We start from the raw sequence: 22,367 nt of genomic DNA, 5'->3' as shown, positions 1-22,367 counted from the left end.
TAAGCTCCTGAAACCCAAGCCACCCAAAGCTTTGTCCATGCAAAGACGCTCCCATTTCATCCAGTTAATTCCTTTCCCAATACCAGCCTTATTCCCCCACCAAAAAGAGTTCATAAGTCTCTCGATGTCGTCGGTCAAGCTAACCGGAAGAGCGAAGATGGCCATAGTGTAAGAAGGGATAGCTTGGGCCATCCCTTTGATCAAAATCGCCTTTCCAGCTTTGGAGAGTTTCTTCCCGTTCCAGGTTTGGATAGCCGACCAAATTCTCTCCCTCAGAAATTGAAAATCTCTTGTTTCTTCCTGCCAATAAGAGAAGGAAGACCAAGGTATTTGCCCGTATTTAAAGGAGCCGAGACTTCCAGAATATTGGATAACAACACACGGTCCTCCTCTTGAACATTCGAGCTATAGAAGATGCCCGATTTTTGAAAGTTAATGGCCTGTCCAGAAACCTGCTCATACGCCTCAAGAACCTCTTTGAGCCGGATACATTCAGCTGCCGAAGCACGACAAAAAAAGAGGCAATCATCCGCAAACATGAGATGTGAAATAAAAGGACCCCCATGACCCATTTGGATGCCATGCAGTGAACCTCGAGCAGTTTCATGTCTAATCATGGCCGAGAGGCCTTCGGCACAGAGGATAAAGAGGTAAGGGGAGAGTGGGTCACCTTGACGCAAACCCCTACCCGGATAAATCAGACCGACTGCAACGCCATTGACAAGAATGTCATAGGTGATCGTTCTGACACAGAGACACATCCACGCCCTCCACTTCTCATAGAAGCCAAGTCTTTCTAAGACAATATCCAAATAATTCCAATCAACTCTGTCATAAGCCTTACTAATATCGATTTTGAGAGCAAGAGTTCCATGTTTACCTCGAGTTTTCCGCTTCATCGAATGTATTACTTCAAAGGCAATAAGAATGTTATCTTGGATCAATCTTCCTTCCACAAAAGCAGATTGAGCGTGGTCGATGAGAGAAGGAAGCGCTGCTTTGAGCCGATTGCAAAGTACTTTTGAGATAATTTTATATACCACATTACAAAGCGCAATAGGCCTAAGCTCCTTCATATTTGAGGGGGAGGCAACCTTAGGGATGAGCGAGACCAAAGTATGATTAAGTTTTGCCGGGAAATTCTCCTCCTCGAGCCATTGCACACAATTAGAGAAGATATCTTCACCAATCACACTCCAAAACTGGAAAAATTTTGGATTGAAACCATTCGGGCCCGGTGACTTATCAGGGTGCATTTGCAATATCGCAGCAGAAAACTCTTCTCGTTGAAACGGTCTGACGAGGTCATTGTTCAAAGCGATATCGACACACGGACGAAGCCGATCAAGAGCATAGTGAAGATCAGTAGAGTTAGTAGGGACATCAAATAGCTTCTCAAAATAAAGCCTCACCACAGAATGAAGCTCATCCACAGAATTCGACCAGCTCCCATCATCTCTCTGAAGCTGAGAAATCTCATTTTTCTTGCGCCGAGCAGAAGCCATCGCATGGAAAAATTTAGTGTTTCTATCTTCATCTTTTAGCCAATGTTGCTTGGCTCTCTGTTTCCAATGAGTTTCTTCGCACAGCAGAACTCCGGCCAAGTCTCTCCTCACCTGAGTCAGTTTAGAAATAGAAAAAGTGTCGTGCTTTCCTTGAAGAGACACAATCTGTTTTTGAAGCAAATTCTTATCACGTTGTGCATTTCGTCGAACATGAGAGGCCCAAATTGATAAGGATTCAGAAACAGCCATAAGCCTATCAGTGATTGATATGCCATGAAGATTCAGCCAGCAATCGCGCACCACATTCGGGAGATCAGACTCGAGGCACCATTTATTTTCAAATTTAAATCTCCTAGTCATGGCATAATGGATTGAACCCTTACACTTAAGGATAAGAGGGACATGGTCCGACATCGGAGCAGTGAGAGAAATAAGAGTAGTATCCGGGAATAAATTCTTCCAATCAGGGTTGGCCATCCCCCTATCAAGTCTCTCCTCCACAAAGTTCTCAGCACGCCACCCACGCGACCAAGTGAATTGGTATCCGAGAAGGGGAATATCAGTGAGACCGCTATCCATAATAGCAGCACGAAACCCAGAAAATAGCCAATTCGGATGATCGGAACGACCCCGCTTCTCTCCCGGGTCAAGAAGATCATTAAAATCTCCAATGATAACCCACGAGAGGGAATTAACAGCCGCCAACCTTCGAAGAAGGTTCCAAGAATCACGATGCCTTCGTCTCTCGGGAAAACCATAGAAGCCAGTTAACCGCCAGACCCCACTACCATCCGTGACCTGAATATCAATGTGGTTCTGAGAGAAACCAATAAGAGAACACGACGAAGAGGAACGCCAATACATGCATAACCCTCCACTTCGACCAACACTATCCACAGCGAAGCAGCCTTTAAAATTAAGAAAAGAACGAACATCCTCCATACGATGATGATGGGCAAGAGTTTCACATAAAAATAGGAAATCGGGCCTATGAACTCGAACAAGTTCACGTAGCGTAGGAACCGCAAGGGGTTGGCCCATCCCCCTACAGTTCCAGCTGATGGTATTCATTCGGCCCGGCCAACCCCAAAACCGGAGCCCGCCGATAGCATGTTAGGATCATCGGAAACATCCCCGGAATAACCAGCAGGAAAATTGTCCGATGAGAGAGAGGTTTCAAGAGCCGAAGAAGAGGAGGCACGTCGTCGTTTGCGTTCATCGACAAGAGTCAACGCCAAACCATCAATCTGCATTATTTCATTTCCATGATTTTCGGAAGTGATATCTTGGAGGGCCAACCTGTGCAGATTTGGAGGGATAGCCTTTCCAAAGATATGGGAAGCATTTATGGAAGAATTGGTATCCTGATTTTCAGGGAATTTCCGTTTCGGATCTGCCAGTTGCGACTCGATCACAACCCTAGCAACCGCCGCCACATTGCTAGGGTTTTCATTGTCGTACGCTCGGAGCTATTTATCACCCGCAAGATTCAGGCTCCGCCGATCAGCAGCTTTCAGGCCAACTCCCCACTCCCTCTTCGTGTCTTTCATAGCAGAGAAAATAAGCTCACATAAGCTTTCTGAATTACCTAATCTTTCACAGAGGAAACAGAAAACATTAAGCCGCTCATATTTGAAATTGACAATAAAGGACGAACCGTCTTTATGCTTGATCTTCTTGAAACGTTTGAGAAGGACCCGAATGCCAACCCGAATTCTCATATATTGGCGCCACACACTAGAAGAGTTTGTACTATCATACTCCAAGAAATCACCAATGAAATTACCCAGCAACTTACCCACGCCTTCCGTCAGATATCCGGCAGGAAGATCATGGATTTGAACCCAAAACGGTAAAGAATCCAGAGGAACAGCAAGAGAAAATTCACCCTTCTTAAGACGATGAAGGATCAGCGGAAAATTACCGAAAGACCACGAACCTCCATCATAAACCCACAGTAGATCAAGCTCATGAAAAAATTGGAATATAAACCTTCCTTGACCAATGTCCTTCATGAAAACTCCCTTTCCCGGTCGCCAAATGCTAGCCAAACGGCTGCGCATTAGGTTGAAATTAATCGGCTGGTCAGTGAGGAATCTTCCAACCAAACAAAGATCGACGGAGACAGACGACTCCCCTGTAATATCATCATCGAGGATCAATTCATCATCTTCATTGGATAGGTTAAGAGCAGCCATCTTATCTTCCATAATCAAGGAGAAGAGAGGGCAAAGCAGAAAACACGAGGGCAAAAAAACAAGGGTTCTCAACTAAGGAGAAAAACGGAGGTTCTCAACTAGGAGAAATTTTTTTCTATTAATTATGCAACTAAAATTCATTTAGTTACCCAATCGATGAGCCTCTTTTATTAAGATAGTGAAATTTGAATTTTATTATCCAACAATCCATATTAGTTTATTTACAATAAATAAAACATACATTGATTTGTTATGTACAAATAAAAAAAATTAATTTAGAAATTTAAATTAATATAAGAATTTTAAAATAAATATATTTTCAAATAAAATAGAGAGAGTGTTTGCATAATAGAGTTAATTTTTTATTCATTAAAGAGGATGTGGTTTTAATTTTACAAAGAAATAAACAATTTAAGTCAAATAAATAATTAGTGAAAAAAATTCCTAATATACAAGAAATTTTTTAGTCAAAGAAGTGAGTTGTAACCAGTTATGTCAAATTATTAATGGAATTTAAATTTTTTGGACAGTTAAAAATAACCTTTAACATATCTTCCTTTGCAATTTTAGATGGATCAAATGCATGTCAGATCAATTATGTCATACTTTCGGTTGTTCTAATTTTTCAACTTTAGGCAAGTCAAAAGTGTGCCGTATTAATTGTATCAAACTTTTCATAGTTTTGGCTATATTTTCAAATAAAATATAGAGAGTGTATGCATAGTAGAGTTAATTTTTTATTCATTAAAGAGGATGTGGTTTTAATTTTAAAAAGAAATAAACAATTTATAAGTCAAATAAATAATTAGCGAAAAAAAATTCTAATATACAAGGATTTTTTTTAGTCAAAGAAGTGAGTTCTAACTAGTTATGTCAAATTATCGACGGGCTTTGAATTTTTTGGCCAATAAAAAATAACCTTTAACATATCTTCCTTTGCAATTTTAGATGGATCAAATGCATGTCAGACCAATTATATCATACTTTCGGCTGTTCTAATTTTTCAACTTTAGGTAGGTTAGAAAGTGTGTCGTATTAATTGTATCAAACTTTTCATAGTTTTGGCTTTACAAGTTTGTCAAGGTTAGAAGTATATCACACAAGTTCGGACTATGCAAGTTTGGACGCGTCAGAAGTATGTTAGATCTTTCGAACTTTCAACAGTTCTGGCATTGTAACTTTGGACGGATAAGACGGGTATCAAATCAGTTTTGTGAAACTTTTGGAAATTCTAGAAACGTGTTAAACCAATGTTGACAATATTTGATGTAATTATTTTTTATACTCGATTATCATTGATGTTGTTGGATCTAAGATTACCATTCAAGTTCCAATATCGGCAGTTTTCATTAATTGTGTCTTATGTGATGAATATTTATAAATATTCAGGCCAATCTCTTTTGCGAAAAAAAAAACAATCTCTTTTGCATGTTGCTTTGTACTTAAAAGACATATTTTGAATTATCAACAAATGTGTGTGGTTGTATCAAGGGTTACTAATCCCTGAATCAAGAGTTACTAATCGATGAGGTTTGAAATTCTTATATGTGTAAATGATGACGAAAATTGTACTTACTCAAAATATTGTTTATAAGGAGGTTTTCCAGAAATTATGATAGGTATATTTAATAGAGTGGGTGTTAGGTGAGACTGGTCTTACCCAACAGACAGGTCGAGGCGAGACTAGGCTAGGCGCAGGTCGGGTCAGGGTAGGTCGCGGGTTGGGTCGAGGCTGGTTGCAGGTGACATGCTGGTTGAAAAATATTAGTAATTCAAAGTAAATATTATTATGATGAAACGTAATAATCAACATGAACAAATGTAATATTTGTAAAACGTTACTTTTTTTCACGACAATTGCTATTTTTACTCACAAAAACTTGCATTTTTAATTATTTGATCAAGTAATTATTGTCATCGAAAAAAGTAACCATTGATATGACAAATGTAATGCTACAAGAGATATCGAAAATAAAATGAAACGTAATGTTTCAATAAATATTGATAATAAAATGAATTATTGTTACTCTTGGGAATTGAACCCACAACATTAGAAATGGTAGACACAAAAACATACCACTAAGCTAACAAATCTTATTTGTATAATTGCTAATAGTTTTTATTTATAAGCTCCTGGTGAGAACCGATGGATGAGATATAATAAGCCAGCTGCAAGGTGACTTGTTGCGGAAGGGAGACGTGAAGAGTGGAAAAGAGAAAGAAAGAAAGAAAAAGTGATGTTGGGAAGGGATGAGAGTGGGTATATTAGATTTTTTTTATTATTGTTATTTTTTTTCATTAAGTACATAATTATCCGTTCACATCAAAATTGAGTATATTTTATATGTTTAGTTTGTTGGGTAATTTTTATTTTTGTCTTTGTGAGTGGGTAAACACTTATATTTGTCTTCTTACATTTAATAAACTTTTATGACGTTTATTTTTGTATTTATTTTCTCTTACATTTATATAATATTGATTATTTGTCTATTCAAAATTTTGCACTTTGATAGATCGTGCATCGCACGGGTATAATACTAGTGTTGGGTCCCTTGAGGGTTGAAAGGACAGGTGTTTGGGGGGGGGAGGGAATATACCTGTAGGCTATTTACGAAAACAAGGTTACTTAAAACCAACACCTTTGTTCTGAAAGACAGTTTGACTGATTTGAAAATGTACGCTTCAGATGACAAGGGATGGCGACTGATACTGAAACTAGGGATGACAATCGGGTACAACGGGTACGAATAGTGACTATCCATACCCATACCCGCGAATTAAATGGATAGTGGTTTTTAACCACGAAACTATCCATGGATATCAAATGGTATCCAAACCCGCTATCCATTGGGCATCCGCCAACCCGCTATCCATCGGGTATCCGCCACCCGCTATCCGTCGGATACCCCACTACTAACAATCGGATACCCGCGAAATAGATTTTAAATATAAATTTATAACAAATTTAATATAAAAAAAAATCAACACAAATAACATAGTTTAAATCCACATCCTTCATCCATGTTGAAATCCACAAATAACAAAGTTTAAATCCAAATTCATCAACTAAAATATAAAATTCCAATGGCTGAATTAGTGTTTGGGCCTTAGGTTTAGATTCTGTTAGGGCCTTTTTTTAAAATATGATATGTTGGCCCATATCTCAAATGTATATTCAAAGCCCATATTTTTAGGATTTTTTTGTGGGTATTTGACGGGTATTTCATGGATAATTGACGGGTATTTTCGCAGATATTTTTCGCGGGTAAACGGGTTTCGCGGGTATAGATAGTAAGTATTCAAACCCATACCCACGAACTAAATTGATAGTGAATTACAACCACGAAACTATCTGTTAGGGTTTGTGATATACAAATTGATGAGTTTTAATTGTTTGTGATTGATTTGTGCTAGTTGATTAAATTGTTCTTGTTATGATTATCAATTGGCCATTGATATATCTTTGTAAACAATAAATGAGATCGAGAAATAAATTTATGGTTGGATCATGGTTTAATCAACGTTGGATTTGATCGGAAACGTGTAATCTAATTGATTTGTTAGTTCTAATTAATTATTTTGCATAGTCTTAAGCTTGAATACGAAAGTTATTGCTTGAGCTCCTACGTGAATGCATTGTTAGAATTGATAGATTGTACTTATCTTTTGCTAACGTGTTAAACTCTCGAGGTGAATATCCGTGGACCCTAGACTCATTTTCTCTCTTGTTATTCGTTTTAAAATTATTTTTGTCTTTGCTTTGAATTTACTTTAGATTCTCTAGAAACAAACCTTGAACAAGTTTTTTAGGATGTTTAGAAAGTTTTTGTTTTCCAGTGTGTGACATATAATTTGCTAGCCCTGTTAAGCCTTCTACGTGGATACGACTTGGGCAACTTACCACTCTACGATTGTCCTCGTTCTCTTGTGAGCAATCTAGAGGTCCACTTTAGGTTGAACAAAATTTTGGCGCCGTTGTCGAGGAAGGCTTTAGGCTTTGTGGTTTTTGTGTTGCATTATTTTTTGTGTTTATTTTTATTTTCTTTTGGTTCATTTTTCTCCCCCAGATGTGTTAGATCGATTTTTGTGTTTTTGTTGTGCAGTGATTAAGGAGTCCGGGGGAGGAAAATATGAGTGATATATGCCAAATTTCTATAGATCTGGAGCTCAATGTAAAGAATGACACAGTATCAATGAAATATGTGGGGTTACGCTTTTCCACCAAGCGAGGATCCTTCAAGTTATGAGATCACGAAGCAGATAGTTGAGCTAACACATGAAATTCATCGATTGTGCAGAGTGAGAGAGGAACAAGAATGAGTTATGCTCGGTGGCACATACAATCAAGGCTGGAATTGTTACTCAAATTCAACTTGGGAGATGTGTAACACTACTGAAGAGCAGTCATATAATCATGGATGGATGGAGAACCCGATTTTCACATGGAATCCAGACCTCGATCAATTCAGTCAAAACATTAAAAACCACCATCCACAGTCGGTTCCATCTTATGAGCCAACATTGGAAGACACTATTCAAGCATTCACAAGTAATTTTGAGTCTGTAGAAGCAGAATGCCAACAGAGAGCTGAGGCTGCAGACCGTCTTGATGCTCAAATTGCACAAATTACTGCTGTTGTGAAAGAGATGGTGCATCGGAAAAATGATGAGGAACCAATGTATTCCAAGGAATAATTGCAGACACAGCCAGTGCAAGCATTTACTGTCACTATTCTCGAAAGGGATACAGTGAGTGATGACGAGAATGAAGAGCTAACATGGCGTGAGAATGGGGATGAAGTTGAGTCCTTATCGACTCCACTTTCGGCATATTGCCCATACTTTGAAATGTTTGATCCATTGGTCGAGGAGGAGATTGAACGGGAGTTCTTGGAAAATTGGAGAAAGAACACACAAAGTCATTGTGAGAGCCTTTTATGACCACAATCGAGTCACTAAGTGACGCCAATGATGATAGCAATTCTAAACCTCCCACGACTATTATTGAGCATTTCGTTTATATAATTGCTTCTGATGCTTTCTTTGCAAATGACTTATTACTAGGAGTCAACTCGAACGAAGGGGAGAAAAATTCAAACTCCGTTGTCAATCGAAGTGTGGATGAGAACTCTACACGTGAAAATTAGACGAGCTTGTTCCCATCTATTCCAGGACCCATAGAGGTGAAGGGGAAGATGAGTTGGTCCAAATGATGGAGTGGCTCAAACTTGAATTTGAATATGGATAACATGTTCTTAGTCGGGCTGGCGACTTAAAAACTAGCGCTACGTGGGAGGCAACCCATGATTTTATCGTTTTATTACTTGCTTTTAATTTTAGTTTAGTTGTTATTTAGTTTTGCTTCGTAGTGAGTTGAGAGAGTTATTTTGTGGTTTCAGTAGGGGATAGAGGACAACTGGAGCACCTAGACCCAACATTATCCCTATCCACCACCAATTGCGGGCCAACAATAAAATCACACCGCTGCCGACTCGTCAATTTTCAGGGAAGTTTCGCTTTTTCCTTTGCATTACTTCATTGCACTTGAGCATTGAAGACATTGCTTTGTTTTAGTGTGTGGGGAGGTTGTTATTTCTTATGTGATTTGATGATTTTGTGTGTGTTGTGATGTTTGTTTTGTTTTGAATGTGTGAGCATTTGTGAAGCCTTGCATTATTTTAGTTTTGCATAGTAGAGGCTTGATTTAAGTTAGTTTGTTTATGGTTGAGTCTGCTAGATTTGAATTGAATCTTTGAAATTCATTATTGATTGTGATTTAACTGAGATGAAACCATTTTTATACTTGTTGTTGTGGGGCAAGTTTATGAGATATGATTGAGGTGATTTGTCCGGCTGAAATTTGAAGAAGTGTTATCATTGCAGTTGCTTAAATACTTGTCTCTAATTCAGAAGTGTTCCATCTTGTACGAATTGATATGGTTGTAATTCATTCTTGAGATTTTGTACTTGTTGGATTTGTGGAGTTGTATAAAAAAAATCAAAGAAAAAAAAGAGAAAAAGAAAAGACAAAATAAAATCAAAGAAAAAAAAAGGTTTGAGAGTTTGGGTATAAGAGGGATGTACCTCGTTTAGTTTTTCATTATTGTTGAACAAATGTAAAGAGACTTGTTGATAAAAGCGGCTGCATTAGGTAACTCACTTCTTATGGGGGGGCTGGGTCTGACCTGATTGATTATCTCATAGACGAGTAACATGCTTTGGGTTAATTGTGATTTTCATTGATGTTGGGAAATGGTTGACCATGATTCTGAAGAGGATATGATGTCTATGTTGAGTTGACTGGAAATGAAGTCTCTTAAGTCCAAACTCTACTACGTTGAACTAAATTTTTGCTTGAGGACAAGCAAATGCTTAGTGTGGGGGGATTTATTTTGTCATGTTTGTGTCATTATCTATTATTAGTTTAGTCGTATTTTAATGCAAAAGTTGTGTGGAGTAGTGATGATTTTGTGTTAAATTGAGCTTAGTGGTTAATTGTGATGCTTTAGGTGTTAAATGTAGAATGTTGATGTTAAAGCCTTTGAAGATCGTGAAATAAGCTTACAACGATGCAAAAGAGGGTGTGCAAGTCTTTCTAGCCGTGGCGCACTATGAACCGGGGTGACTAGTTGAAGAAAATTTGGCAGAAAATGTAGCGCGCCCTGGCTCGCAGTCAACCAGGCTGGCTGTTAGTAGAAATATGGGCAGAATATGAAGTGAACCGGGGCGCACTAGTCAACCGGGCTGACCCTGACAGTTTTCTGACGGGATTTTTCATATGAAAAACGGTTTTTAGATATTCAAACACATCTTATTCACTTAGAACTTCCATATATTCTCTCTTTTAAAGCAAGAACAATAGGAAGACATTAGATTATCATTTAATTTCACTTTCTTTACGCATTAGAACAGATTTGCACTTTCAATTTCGCTAATATTTCTTTATCTTTCTTCTTTGCTTTAATTCCTTGATTTACCTTTTCTCCTACATTGATTTCTCCAGCATTATGAACTAAATTCCTATTATAGGGTTTGGGATATTCAAATTGATGAGTTTTAATTGTTTGTGATTGATTTGTGCTAGTTGATTAAATTGTTCTTGTTATGATTATCAATTGGCTATTGATATATCTTTGTAAACAATAAATGAGATCGGGAGATGAATTTATTGTTGGATCATGGTTTAATCAACGTTGGATTTGATCGAAAACGTGTAATCTAATTGATTTGTTAGTTCTAATTATTTATTTTGCATATTCTTAAGCTTGTATACGAAAGTTATTGCTTGAGCTCCTACGTGAATGCATTGTTAGAATTGAAAGATTGTACTTATCTTTTGCTAACGTGTTAAACTCTCGAGGCGAATATCCCTGGACCCTAGACCCGTTTTCTCTTTTGTTATTCGTTTTATAATCATTTTTGTATTTGCTTTGAAATTACTTTACATTCTCTAGAAACAGACCTTGAACAAGTTTATTAGGATGTTTAGGAAGTTTTTGATTTCCAGTGTGTGACATATAATTTGCTAGCCCTGTTAAGCCTTCTACGTGGATACGACTTGGGCAACTTACCACTCTACGATTGTCCTCGTTCTCTTGCGAGCAATTTAGAGGTCCACTTTAGGTTGAACAATGATCAATACGTTCCAGCGTCGGTTGGGAGTACATTTGAGCAAGCAATTGTTTCTGCTCTTGTATCTCATTGATGATCGCCTGCGCTACCTCGTCAGATGAAGACGACGAATTATCATTGAACCATTCTATTTTTTGAAGAAAAAGAAAGGAAAATTGAAGGAGAAATGGAGGAAGATTGAAAGAGAGAATAATTTTTGTGGGTGAATGAAGAAATGAGTGGATGTATTTATAGAAGGAAAAAAAAAAGGAAAAGTTGATCAAACGGCTTCATAGCTGTTGGTAAAAAAAAGGAAAATGGGGGTTAACGGCTATGTTGGCCGAAAATTCATTTTTTTTATTAAGATTAAAGGGCGTGTAAGCACGCACCTGATTTTATAGAAATCAGGCTTGACCTGATAGATCGAGTCTGTTTCGAGGGGGGGGGGGGCTACAGTGGGCAACCCATAGGGTGGGTACTCGAGATCCCCTATTGGATGTCACTGTAAATGCTCTTAAGACTCGGATTGATTTTAAAATTCCAAAAATTAAACGTGCAATTTGTATTTATTGCCTTATGTCGTGAATGAATTGGTACAAATGTAAAGAATTTATAAATTTTGTGAGCCGCGTTTATTAAGACTCGGATTGGTTTTAAAATTCCAAAAATTAAACGTGCAATAGGTACAAATGTATAGAATTTGTAAATTTGTATTGGAATACCCATTACTGTTTTACAATTCAGCCCCATATCCTAACAATAATACCCATTACCATTTGACTTCAAAAAATCATGATATTTAACAAGGGACATTTGCCGTAAAATACACGAACTTTCAACAAATTCTGATTTTTCCCATGACCTTTAAAATTTGAAAAAAAATACACAACCTTTCGATTTTTTCTGATTTTTCCCACGGGTATGAAATACTTTAAAATAGAAGCCGATTTTAGGGCTTTTGACTTAAATTTTTTGATACTTAAGCGTGAGGGATAATAAAGATGTCATAATAAAGTCGATGTACACGCTTAAGTATAAAAAAATCTAAATCAAAAGTCCTAAAATTGGCTTCTATTTAAGAGTATTTCATACTCGTGGGAAAAACTAGAAGAAATCGAAAGGTTGTGTATTTTTTTTCAAATTTTAAAGGTAATGAGAAAAATCAGAATTTATTGAAAGTTCGTGTATTTTACGGCAAATATCTCTAATCACAATAAGTAGTGCTTAATTTATGTTTTCATGAATTTGTGCACTAATTAGTGACAGCACTTAGGCGACATAATCCCATCTTTAATGATATTTTGAAGTTACCAAACCAACCCATGTGCCCAACGCGGATTTGGAGCCCTAACCCGGTCCCACCACCAATCACACTTTTCCCCCCTCTAAGCCGCCCGATCAAGTCGGCCCAATCATCCTGGCCGTTGGATTCTCGTCCCCTTTGTAACACGACAATCATTAGAATGTTACAGGCCATGCGAGGTGGGACCCAGCACTGGAGCCCACCGCGATAATTCCAATCTCTGTACCTATTCCACGCTTATCCTCTTCCATCACCGGCTATATCCGGTAGCCACGCGCCCCACCTCACTATTGGATATTTGAGGTACAACTATCGTGGCGCAGTTTACAACCCCCTAATACGGGGGTCGCTCTTGGCGTGCTATTGCCTGTTTGGCTTTGCTTTTTTCTTATACGACAAATACCACATTATTATTATTATTGAATAAATTGTTTCACATCATTGTTTCAAAATTATCGAATTCGAATTGATTTTGCTCGGGCATATCGTGCGATATAAAGTTTGTTTAATAATTGAGGGTAGAAGATTTCGGTGATTTAAACTAAAGATGATTTACGCTATTTATTTATTTTTAAAATACACATTAGAATAAATAAAGTTGAAGGTAAGTTAGAAATGTTTAAAAAATTAGAAATAATTATTGATACTATCGATTTTAAAGCATTCTATACTTATATATCATCCTATTTAAATAGTAAAGATTGTTGATCATACTTGTTTAGCATTTTTTACTTGATACTAAAATGAGTACTTGTTTAGCGTGCATATTGGAACCAAATTTTAATGACAATTTAAACAATTTGAAATAAAAAATTTGAATAAAGGTATCCATGCTTCTTTCTTACTTATATTTTTACAAACATCACGTGGCATTTTTGTTGTACTCGATTTTAATAATATCTAGTTCTATTTAAATACCCACATATTTGTTATAAAAAAAAACAACTTAGTTGATAAAAATCTATTTAAATATACTTTTTTAATTTAAATTTAAATATAAAAAATTAACTCTCGATTTGGATTAAAAGCGAAAAGCAGTAAGTATAAACCAAACAAGGCGTTAGTTAGCTTTAAATTTTTGAGTCGTTTGAAGGGTCAATCAGTGGGTAGGTTCGGTGTAACCCAAACCTAAGGCTTGTCTTCCAAACCGCTAGGCTCGGCCTCTATTTTCTTTGCCTATATATATGAGTCTTCTCTTCTCTCGGAGCGAGTCATAGCTCATTACGTGTAAGCTGAAAATTCGACGTTGGATAAGGATATTTTTCTCGGAAGGTACAGTTTGTGGACTCAATTTCCATCCAATTTCTTCAGTTTTTATTCGCTTTGACTTCTCCGAATCATGTATCGTGTTTTTAAGCTTTTGACTGAGTAGATCTGGTTATCAGATGCTCGGACGGTGAAAATTTTGTGATTTCTGTGATGAATTCTCCTCGGTTGGGACGGATCTGATGTTAAATGCTTGTAGAATAATTATTTTGCTTCTGAAACTAAAATTTCACCCATTTTTAGCTGTAGTTTTTTTGTATCCTTGATTTCGGTATGGATAAGGTATAAATGGAAATTGATGTGAGAGAACTATATAGAGTTTTTAACAAAGCTTTTTACTTGTTTGGTTCGATAATGAAGGTGAATTTCAGTTAAACTCTATAGAATAGATGCAGATGAGGTTTCTGGATTTAATCTCAAATTAGTTTGGAAACAATCGTTGTTTATTGGAAGTTGTTGTGAATAGGATCGTGTTGTTTATGAATTTGAGTTTGAATTTGTGGTAGGGATATATTGAAAAATATGATCCTAATAAAATACAAATTTAACTTCAATTTATAAGAAACTTGTGTTTTCTTTCTTCCTAAGATTTCAATTGGCTCAGCTAAATCTCGATGACAATCATCTTAATTTTTCATATATTTTCCAATCTCAGGTGATTTTGATCTAAAAAACAAAAAACCATGGCGCTTGTATCCGGAGTAAGGTCTTCGTTGAATCCGAACGCGCCGCTGTTCATCCCGGCGGCGGTGCAGCAGGTGGAGGACTTCTCACCCGAGTGGTGGAACCTCGTCACCACCGCCACCTGGTTCAAGGATTACTGGCTGAGCCAGCACCAAGGGGAGGACATCTTCGGTGAGGAGACCGATGGGAACGACGTCGTTGGATTGTTGCCCGATAACTTTGACCTGGGTATCGATGATGAGATCTTGAATATGGAAGCACAGTTTGAGGAATTTCTCCAGTCTGCTGAGGGCCAAGACTACCACGGTAACAAGGCTGCCATAGGAATCACGGATAATGGTATATACTTCGGATCTAACTATGTTTTTGTCCATTGATAATATTTTATTATCCTCATCATCACTATCTGGTTTGTGAATGTCTTATCTTGATTAGCGCTAATCTTTTTGTAGTTGGCATGTCACAAATCATGTTAGCTTTTAATCACGATTTGGAAAGGAGAAAAGCCACCATCCCACTATGGACTTAGTGGGTCCATTCATCTCTTTATTATCTTTAGATTAGATATATGTTTCGCCACCTAATCTGGACAAAGAAAATTGAAAAATCTTGAGCTATTGAAAATTACACTTTTGTGCCACTCTTATTGCAATATAGACTTAGTGGGTCCATTTAACTATTGACTTTACTTTTATGCCACCCTCATTTTGTAATATAGCCTTGGTGGGTCCATTTAAATATGGACTATTCCACTTTCTTTTGCAACTACAATCCAAGAATTCATTACAGGGTAGCAAGAAAATGTGGAGGGCTTTCTAAATTTGGCTTTACATCATGTGCTTTGCCAAAACTATTGCTCTTGCATCTTTCATTATGATAGATTACAACCAAAAAACATATCCGATTTGAGAAGTAATTGTTGATGTTTGTGATCAGGTTTCAGCAAGAATTCGACGCTGGTGAAGACTCTGAGCATGCCGAAGGAGAGAGGCTACGTGTCGCCGCGGGAGGCGATGAAGTGGGAGAAGCCTGCAAAGATTGTGAGCCCAAGGTGCAGCCCTCGATTCATCCAGCAACCTCGTTGAGATCCAAGGTTGGATTAGGTTGTTAGCTTTCAACAAAGAAGCAGTGTTTGTTTTTCGTGTAGCTTTTTCTGTATAGAGCAAGGTTTGGCTCTCTCTTTGTACTTATAGCCTTGTTCATATCCTGACGTCCCCTTGTTTAGCTTTTGACTATAATGAAAATGTAAACAAAAAAAGAAGAAACAGATATTGTAAGAGCTCTCTACTTATATAAATGCAAAAGGGAATTCCAAAAGATGTCTTCTTCAAACGCAGCGGAAACAAATTACTGTCAAATAGACGAGAAGGGAGTTGTGAGGATGAAAAATCACTCTTAGAGCATCTATATGGGTTGGCTCATAGCTTAGGTTGACAGCTCAAACTATGAGCCGACCAATGCAACCTCCCTTTACTCGAATTGCGGCTTATCTGCCTTTTTATGAAATCGTGTGTAATGTATAGGGTTGTGTAATCGAAGCGAATATCAACATATTCGATTCGTATTCGTGAAATGATACTAATATTCGATTCGTGATTTGATTCGATTTTGAATACTTAAATTCGATTCGGTATTCGATTCGTTGATATTTTCGAATTATTCGATTCGAGTATTCGATTCGTCTTTTAAAAGTATCTTAGTTTTTTTTTCGAATACTCGATTCGAATATTCGATTCGAGTATTCGACTTGTATTCTATATTATTCGATTCGAAATTCTGAAGGAAAAAAAATATAAAAAGGCGGGGATGCAGGCGGCGCGGCGATGAGCAGTAGATGCAGGCAGCGCGGCGACGAGCGATGTAAATGCAACAGATGTAACTCTGGGGACGCAAGCGACGCGGTGCACATTCAGGACTGCAGCAGATGCAGGCGGCGTTCGTCGAGAAGAGAAGAGGAAGTGCGAATTGCGTGGGGAAGAAGAGGCCGCTGATGAGGTGCTCTGGGGAGGGCGTCTGAAACTCTAAATTCAGAGGTGCAGGGCGTCGGCCATCGGGAAGAGAAGCGCAGATCTGCGGCCCAAAACAATTAAAATAAAGAAAGTCTACAGCCGCCTGAAGGTGGTGACTCTGGTGGTGAGAGCTGAAACCGATTGAAGCGTGAAGGTTTTGCTAGAGTCGGACACGCAGGTCGTAGAAGAAAACTGGAGTCCTGACGAATGGCGGCTGGAGCGTTTGAGAGATGAAGTTTGAGGAACTAGGGTTAGAAAGTTAGAGATGGGACCAAATGAGATTTTAAAAATTAAAAAAGTGAAATATTTTTATCAAAATAAAATTCTTCTCACACTCTAGGTGTCCCGCTGCCTTAGTAAAAAATGGTAATGGGCCTAATGGCCTAATGGGTTTTTAAAATAAATACCTTTCATCAAAATGTACTAACATATTCATCTATTAGATTGCTTCTCAACTTCTCAATACATTTGAGCTTCTCAATTGAACCACTCCCTATATATATATATATATATATATATATATATATATATATATATATATATATATATATAATAAGAACCACTAATAAAATAAGAACGGAGAACCATTTTAAGCCATTCGATCATCAAGATCTACGGTGGATGCATCATCTTGGTGGATGGATGCAGGTGCTGGGTTCGAATCCTGAAGGGAGCAAAAAAATTATTTTTTTCGGATGCATTAAATTTAATAGTGGATGCATTAATTTGTATAGCAGATGCAGTAATTTTATTGGTTCTTATGTTCTCACGATAATTGTGGTTCTCACTATAACCGCACCCTATATATATATATATATATATATATATATATATATATATATGGTGCGGTTATAGTGAGAACCACAATTATCGTGAGAACATAAAAACCAATAAAATTACTGCATCTGCTATACAAATTAATGCATCCGCTATTAAATTTAATGCATCCGAAAAAAATAATTTTTTTGCTCCCTTCAGGATTCGAACCCAGCACCTGCATCCATCCACCAAGATGATGCATCCACCGTAGATCTTGATGATCGAATGGTTTAAAATGATTCTCCGTTCTTATTTTATTAGTGGTTCTTATTTGAACCTCTCCCTATATATATATATATATATATATAGGGGTGGGCTAGAATAAAAACACTCTTAAGTGTATAAAATATAAACGTTTTTTAATGTATGAATTTTATCCAACAGGGTTACGAATTCATCCAACATGGTTACGAATTGCGAAAAATAAATTTTTGTTACCTTTGGGATTCGAACTCAGGACCACGAATTCATCCAACATGGTTACGAATCAACCGTAGATTTTGATGATCTAAGGGCTGAAAATCATTTATATTTTATACACTTAAGAGTGTTTTTATTCTAGCCCTCCCCTATATATATATATATATATATATATATATATTCGAATCGAATATCTACGAATATCGAATCGAATATTAAAATTTTCATGTTCGATTCGTTTACTAATCGAATCGAATATTTGTAATCGAATACGAATCAAATAATTTCGAATACGAATATCCAAATTTCGAATCGAATATCGAATCGAACAAAAATATTCGATTCATTTACAACCCTAGTAATGTACTTGTTCTTAGAATCATTAGTAAGAGATTCTTTTTCTTTTTGTTTCCTCTATATCTTTAAGGGTAACAAATTGGATGATTGAGTTTCCCTCAAGTAAGGGTAATGGTTTAATTCATTACTCAAACCAAACAACAAGTAATGATTGAATCCCTTTTCAACCTCTAAAAATACCCAATCAAACATGGGCTAAACATGAATGAATGTATGAGTTGGTTTCCTTTCTTGAAAAGCTTGGTTGGTGCTCTATAAAACAAGAGAACATGTGTGCTTGAATAGAAAGTAAGATAAAGTTGAGATGAAAACCTTGTAACATTTTACGTGGAGGTGGGGGTAAATCTTTGAGCTGAAAGTTACATGAGGTTCTCGATCCTTTCTTGGTGTGGTCAAGAGAGTAAAATGGGTAAGGGGAAAAATCATCAGTCTCATTTGTGTTGAAAGATAACATGAGGAATTTGCTGAAGTAATTATGGATGATTGGTGAAGCAGTCGGGCGGATTTGATTGCCTGTATTAGGCATGGTTAAGTGTTGATGAAGGCTGCCTCTATGTACAGAGTGAGGGAAAGTGAGACGAAAGAATAAGATTGATGGGAACGTCGTGTGTGAATAAATTGAGGGAGTGATTTACAATTAAAATTCACTTGCTTTGGTTTATTGGAACCGTAACTCATCGTGTATGCTTAAATACTCAATTTAAATAAATATGTAATGCGTAAGAATTTAAAAACTTAAATTTATAAGATTTTGCAAATTATTTGTTGGAATTAAAATAATTCATTTTCTTTATTCGACGTAAATCATCTTAACTTTTAAGTTCAAAATTACTTTGAACTTGGTTATGAGGAAACATGGTATTACATGCAGCAAGGGTATTCCATTCGAGTGGCGGACAATTGGAGGATTCTCCGGGCAAATCGGAAGTTGAAGATTGGCTCGAGCGAGAGATCCATGACGACATAATTTTATTCACGGATACGTCGATGATGACACCTGAGCAACGAGAAAATCCATGCGCAACGGGTGGCGGCGATCCTAGCGGGATAGAGAGGCGGGGATGTTTGATTTTCTTTTCCTAATTTTATGTAATTTTTATTTTTGTATTTTAAATTAATGTAGTTTTAATTTTAAGAATTGTGTTATTCAAATTTGTATCGTTTAAATTAAATGAAAAAGGTAAAAGTCAAAACTAATTCTATAGAGGCAGTAGAATGAGTCAAGTCGATACAATACTTGATTCATAAGTGGTCCCAAAGTATGGATGAGTTAAGACTTGACTCAACCAATGCGGATGCTCTTAGTTAAATAAATTTATCGAATATTTAGCGTTATATTAAATGAAACCAGGGGGCTTAGCCCACTGGCCACCGGGTCCTCACTTAAGTGAAGTGACCCGGGTTCGATCCCTCTTGGGAGCGAATTTGGAGATTGGAGATATAAGGTGGACTTTGGTGAATGGGAGAGATAAGGAGGTTCTTGGAGTGGATGGAAAACTAATTACTAACATCTAACATGACTTTGACCGATCAAAAAAAAAAAAAAAAAAAAAAAAGCGTTATATTAAATGAAATCCAACTGTATTAATTTATTCTGTATCTTAATCTAGTTAAATTCAATTGAATAAATTTATCGAATACCTAACGTTATAAGTAAACTCTAAATAATTTTTAACTTAAAAAAATATTTAATTGAATTATTTCGTCTTAATTATATAGGCTTGTTTCACTCATTTACTAATGTGCCTCTATTTGATAACATTTTAATTAACTCTAGCATCAACTTACCATCAAATAGTAAATTTGAGCATATTAAAAAGTTTACTTTTATATTTTTTTAAAATATTTTTTTAACCATAGTCCAAATTTTAATCATCTTATATAATTGAGACAAATAGAGTACTCCATTCGTTTCAACTTTTAGTATCCAATTGAGAATGACACAAATTTTAATAAAGTGTCTGTGTATTGTAAGTGGAATAATGATACCACATTTTAGAGAGTATTAAAGTGGTTGAAGTGGAGTAAGAGTCTCACTTACTTTAATTAAAAATATAAATAAATATCAAAATATGGAACGGTAAAAAAATGAAAATATATGAATACTAAAAATTGAGACGGAGGAAATATTAATCAATTGAAGAGGTCTTCCATGATGTCTAATAGTATGATATTTGTAAGTGTCTTATTAGAGTGTCTAATGTTATTAAATATAATACTATGTAAATATTCCGCATATTGCGAACATTGACATAATTTTTTAGGAATTAATTTACCTCAACAACTTGAACCAATAATGTTACCTATAACTAGTACTAGATCGAGTTATTCACAAAACTTAAATCTTCTTGAAACAAATCCTTAGTTTCATATAATTAATGATGAAAATATAATAAGATGTTTTATATTTAATCAATAAATAAAAAATTTAAATCATATAATACATGTAATTATATATGTGAATTGTAAATTTACAAAAAAAAAAAAATTATCAAATGATAAGTGAAATTAGAACTCAATAATTTTGAGCTACAAACTCTTATTATAGTGAAGGTCAGAAGCAACGCTTTTTCTTCAAGTCAGATAAATAAAAATTTGGGTGAATTTGTATATAAATTATCAAACTTTTAAATGAATTCTCGTTTTGGACATAAAATTTAAAATATACTCCCTCCATCTCACCTCAATAGTCCACTTCACTTTTTCACACATATTAAGAAAATGCAATAAATAATGCTTGGAAAATTCAAATAGTACTTGAAAAATACAAAATATATGTAATTATTCAATTTTCCCTTATTTATTCTATGTTTGACTATATTTAAATAAGGTTACTTTGGTAAACAGAGAAATTTAATTTAGAAAGTGGACTATATTGTGGGACATCTAAAAAAGGAATAAGAGACTACGAAGGTGGAATGGAGGGAGTATATTATTCTCTCCATTCCGCTTATAACTTTTTAAAAAATATGAGGCACACAAATTAAGAAAATTTTAGATAAAATAAATGTTGAGAGAGATAAAAAGAACGTCGTTTTCATCTAACTACACAATACAATGTTAGTTACTCCCTCCGTCCCACGAATCTTGATGTATATTCCTTTTTGGATAGTCCCACGAATCTTGATGCATTTATGATATAGTAGTAACAATTAGTTAAAAAATAAGGGTTCTTAATTATACTTAATTATCATTTTTCTACTTTATTACCTACTTATTTCTACTTTATCACTTTTCTACTCTCTCCGTCCCGCTTCAAATGTCTTCTCAAATGTCTCATTTCTTTTGAACACGAAGATTAAGAAATGGGTATAAAATAGGTAAAGTCAGTTGGTGAAAATTGTTTAAATATTAAGGGGTGAAGGTGCAGATTGGTCCCTGAACTCGACACCCCTAGAGCGTTGAGCCCTCCATACTCGGTCAAGGCGCGTTGACCTCCCTGAACTCCCGAGAAAAAAGTGCAACTAAACCCACGAGTTTAACGGCAGTTTAACGCCGTTAAACGTTTTCTTTTTTCCTGGTCATTTTCTCCGACTAGAGCGCCACCGCCGCTCGCCTCCCCCTCATCCCTCTCTCGCGTTTCCGGCAATGGATTTGTCCTCCCTCTATCTCTCTCTTGCATCTCTGACAGCGGATGACCAAGGATGGAGTGCCGCCGCTCGCCTCCCCCTCATCCCTTTCTCGCATTTCCCGCAACGAATTTGTCCTCCCTTTCTCCCTCGCATCTCCGACCGCGCCGGACGGCCAAGGATGGAGCGCCGCCGCCGCAGCTCGCCTCCCCCTCATCCCTCTCTCGTGTTTTCGGCAACATATATGTTTTTTTTCTCTCTCTCTCTCTCTCTCTCGCATCTCCGACAGCAGACGACCAAGGATGGAGCGCCGCAACCGCCGCTCGCCTCATCCCTCTCATGCGTTTCTGGCAGCGGACGGCCAAGGAGGAGCCGTCGCTGCAGATCTGCTCCGGTTACACCTCACATTTCGTTGGGGTGGGGCGCTCGTCGGAGAAGAAGTGGCGCCGGCAAGATTTCCGCTTTCGACAGATGAATGTTGCTGGAAAATTGAAGGAATCCAGCCGGAGAAGATGACCCCCCAAAAAAAAGAAAATCGTTTAACGGTGTTAAACCGCCGTTAAACTTGTGGGTTTAGTTGCACCTTTTTCTCGGGAGTTTAGGGAGGTCAACGCGCCTTGACCGAG

General features: G+C 36.8%; 2 protein-coding genes across 2 annotated transcripts; one reads left to right on the top strand and one right to left on the bottom strand.

Moving 5' to 3' along the window:
* Positions 1–2,974: 2,974 nt before the first annotated feature.
* LOC130990571 (uncharacterized protein At4g02000-like) lies at positions 2,975–3,703 on the bottom strand. Its single transcript, XM_057914792.1, has one exon. The coding sequence runs from the start codon at positions 3,701–3,703 to the stop codon at positions 2,975–2,977; it is 729 nt and encodes a 242-aa protein (XP_057770775.1).
* Positions 3,704–13,640: 9,937 nt separating this feature from the next.
* Positions 13,641–15,884, top strand: LOC130990188 (protein EARLY RESPONSIVE TO DEHYDRATION 15). The gene is made up of 3 exons (XM_057914414.1): positions 13,641–13,889; positions 14,539–14,906; positions 15,504–15,884. The coding sequence occupies exons 2-3, from the start codon at positions 14,567–14,569 to the stop codon at positions 15,650–15,652; spliced, it is 489 nt and encodes a 162-aa protein (XP_057770397.1). The 5' UTR covers positions 13,641–13,889; positions 14,539–14,566; the 3' UTR covers positions 15,653–15,884.
* Positions 15,885–22,367: the final 6,483 nt, after the last annotated feature.

Source organism: Salvia miltiorrhiza, chromosome 6 (assembly GCF_028751815.1).
Source record: "Salvia miltiorrhiza cultivar Shanhuang (shh) chromosome 6, IMPLAD_Smil_shh, whole genome shotgun sequence".
Classification (NCBI taxonomy): Eukaryota; Viridiplantae; Streptophyta; class Magnoliopsida; order Lamiales; family Lamiaceae; genus Salvia; species Salvia miltiorrhiza.
Note: the sequence above shows the minus strand (reverse complement) of the source record. Positions and strands in the feature narration are given on the sequence as shown.